The sequence below is a fragment of the Antrostomus carolinensis genome, unplaced genomic scaffold, assembly GCF_000700745.2.
Source record: "Antrostomus carolinensis isolate BGI_N321 unplaced genomic scaffold, ASM70074v2 scaffold40846, whole genome shotgun sequence".
Classification (NCBI taxonomy): domain Eukaryota; kingdom Metazoa; phylum Chordata; class Aves; order Caprimulgiformes; family Caprimulgidae; genus Antrostomus; species Antrostomus carolinensis.
Genome location: NW_010324673.1, coordinates 2,831 through 5,470, shown reverse-complemented (window position 1 = coordinate 5,470; position 2,640 = coordinate 2,831). Strand labels below are relative to the sequence as shown.

The window sequence follows — 2,640 nt, the reverse complement described above, 5'->3', positions numbered from 1 at the left end:
TGCATAAAGGTCTGTATAGGGGAGACACTATATAGGAGATGCAGTGTGTGCATTGAGTGTGGCAGTGGAGGGTGCAGTGTACACATCAAAGTGGGTATAGGGGCTGCAGTGCGTGCATTGAGGTGGGTATAGGGGCTGCAGCGTGTAGGGGATGCAGCATGCGGGGCCCGGGGGTGCCTCAGGCAGCAGGGCAGGCAGGAGCTGTACAGAGGTGAGGGGTCACCTGGGTGCAGTGCCTGGGAAGGAAGGTTCACGTGTGTGAGGGCACGCACGGGGAAGGGGTCCCATGCACAGGGGTAGGGGACAAGAGGGCCCACATGGGTGCTCACAGCTTCGCATGGACACAGCTCAGTATTGCAGCAAGAGGCACCTCTGGGTCCCCCACCCCACCTTGATGGACCAGCTGTGTCCCACAGCTCAGCCCCTCAGGCCCTGGGGAGCCCCAGCTGCTTTCGGGGTGGGGGGGCATCTCCCCTATGGTGAGGTGCTGGCAGGAGTGTGGCTGTGTGACGGGGCTGGGAGCAGTGGGTTTGGGACAGACACGGGGTTCAGACGGCTCTGGGTGCTCCCTCCACCGGGTGCCGGGGGAACGGGGGGCCGGCGGGCGAACAGGACCCCTGAGGAGCAAGAGTAAGGGGGTTAGGGTAAGCCCAGGACTGGGGGTTCCGCTCGCCTGACCCCCAGCACCCAGGTTGGGGAAGGTGGGACCAGCACCCCTGGCTCCAGCCCACTCCTATCACCTTTGGTGATTCTCTCAGCCCAGCTGCCCTCACCCGAATCAGGCAGCCTGTGGGGTGGCCCAGGACTGTTTGGCTGGCAGCCCTGTGTGCTGATTAGCCCTGACCTTTCCAGCCTGTTAAATATTTAAGTCCTGAATGAAAAGCCATTGATTTTAATTGGGGGTGTCTCAGCAGGGGCAGGCAGGGAGGGAGCTGGGGGGCATAGGATGAACTGCTTCGCCATGCAGGTGCACACTGGCACCCCAAAGAAGCCTCTGCTCCAGCAAAGCACTTCAACATCTTTCCCTCCACCCAACATCATGCTGTGCAACCAGCCAACCCCTGCACCCACCCAGAGACCCCCCTGGGCACATCAGACTCGTAACACAAGCCCTACCTGCAAGACCCCATGGTGGGGGATGACCCCAGGTGTCTTTTGCACTTCTCAGTCCAAGTCCATCCATCTGTCCATCCCTCTGTCCATCCCACTTTGGCCCTTCGTTCATAGCCCCTGCTGGGGGCCAATTTCCTCCCTCACTGACCCCCTCCTTCTCCTGCCCCCTCTCCCCAGGCCCTGCCACTTCATTACGATGGATTTTATAGTAAAGACATCAGATTGAAGGAAGGACTTGCTGGCCAGGCAGTGGCTATAAGTTATTGGATTTCCCGGCCGCAATTACACGGGCCAAGCGGCCCTTCTATTTACCTGTGTAGACAACTCCATTTATTTCTATTGACATGTTGATACTGCTAATGCCGTTGGTGGACAGGTTCAATGCAGTCTCCTGTCTGTCATCTGGGGAAAGGAAATACCAATATGAGCATTAAGAGAAACAGAAACAAGAACCTGCCCGAGAGAGAGAAGCGAGGCCTCAGGCTGTCTGGGCATCCATGCGCCTCTCCAGCCACCGCTGTTCTCTCCTGGGGTGCCAGGGGATGGGGTGACCCAAGCTGAGATGTTGCATCTCATTACCTCGGTTGGAGATCTTGACGTTCATGGGGAACTGGGAGGTCACAGCCAGGAGGTTGTGCTGCAGAGCGTGTTGCACCAGCCGCTGCTGCTCCTCTGCTGTCAGGGCCACCTTCTTCTCCGGGGGCTCCCCTGTCTCCAGCTTCTCCCGCAGCTGCTCCAGCACTGCTGCCTGCGAGGCGGCTGCTGCTTGGTTTGGCCAGTCCCACCGGGATAGCGATGCGCCCTGGCACTGCTGCTGCCAGCATGCCATCCTCTGCAATGACCAAGAGACTTCAGTGGGTCCCCTCATCGCCACCCCACCTCACCATCCCTAGCTGCTGCCACCTTCATCCCACTAGCATGGAGAAGAGCAGGCCACCACCCCAAGCATCTGCACTTGGTCCTCCTTCAAAGTCAGGAGAAACAAACCTTTTGCAGTCCCACAGAGGGACTAAAAGAACAAAATTGTTCCTACTTTCCTCAAGCAAAAAAGGGCAAGAGCAGACAGAAAGCATCTCTGCTGTTGGAGCAGTGCCCGTTCCTGGGGAGAAACGCCCGCCGTGGGGCAGATGTGGTCCTCACCCACCTTTCTTAACAGTGTGCACTTGGCGGAGCTGGCCACAGTTGTGCGTGGAGATGCTAAGAGCTGGCAGAGGCATTTTGGGGGAGCCCAGCAGAGTTGGGGTGCCAGCCGGCGAGTAGTTGAAGAGTGCTGTGCCAAAAGTCTGCCTCCGTCCCTCCCGACGGTTGCTGTCGATGGCGGCTTGGAGCTCCCCGGGAGAGCTGAGCGCCCGCTTCTCACATTCGTAGGGGTACAGGTACTTCATGTACCTGCAGAGGGAGAGAGCCAGCATGAGACCCAACATCGTGCACCTCCCAACCAGCTCTGTGCTGAGCAGAAACCAGGGTAGGGATGGTATCTGGGAAGGAACAGAGCCCTCCATCCCTTCTTGGGACACTTCATGCCTC

The 2,640-nt window shown here is 58.6% G+C and overlaps 1 protein-coding gene across 1 annotated transcript in view; it reads right to left on the bottom strand.

Moving 5' to 3' along the window:
- Nucleotides 1–474: 474 nt before the first annotated feature.
- The window catches only part of LOC104527324 (AT-rich interactive domain-containing protein 3A-like), a 3,502-nt gene continuing 1,336 nt past the window's right edge, over nt 475–2,640 (bottom strand). The window contains 5 exon segments of the mRNA XM_010171007.2: nt 475–617; nt 1,426–1,515; nt 1,693–1,883; nt 1,885–1,945; nt 2,258–2,502. Of these exon segments, the coding sequence (XP_010169309.2) occupies nt 475–617; nt 1,426–1,515; nt 1,693–1,883; nt 1,885–1,945; nt 2,258–2,502 (730 nt within the window).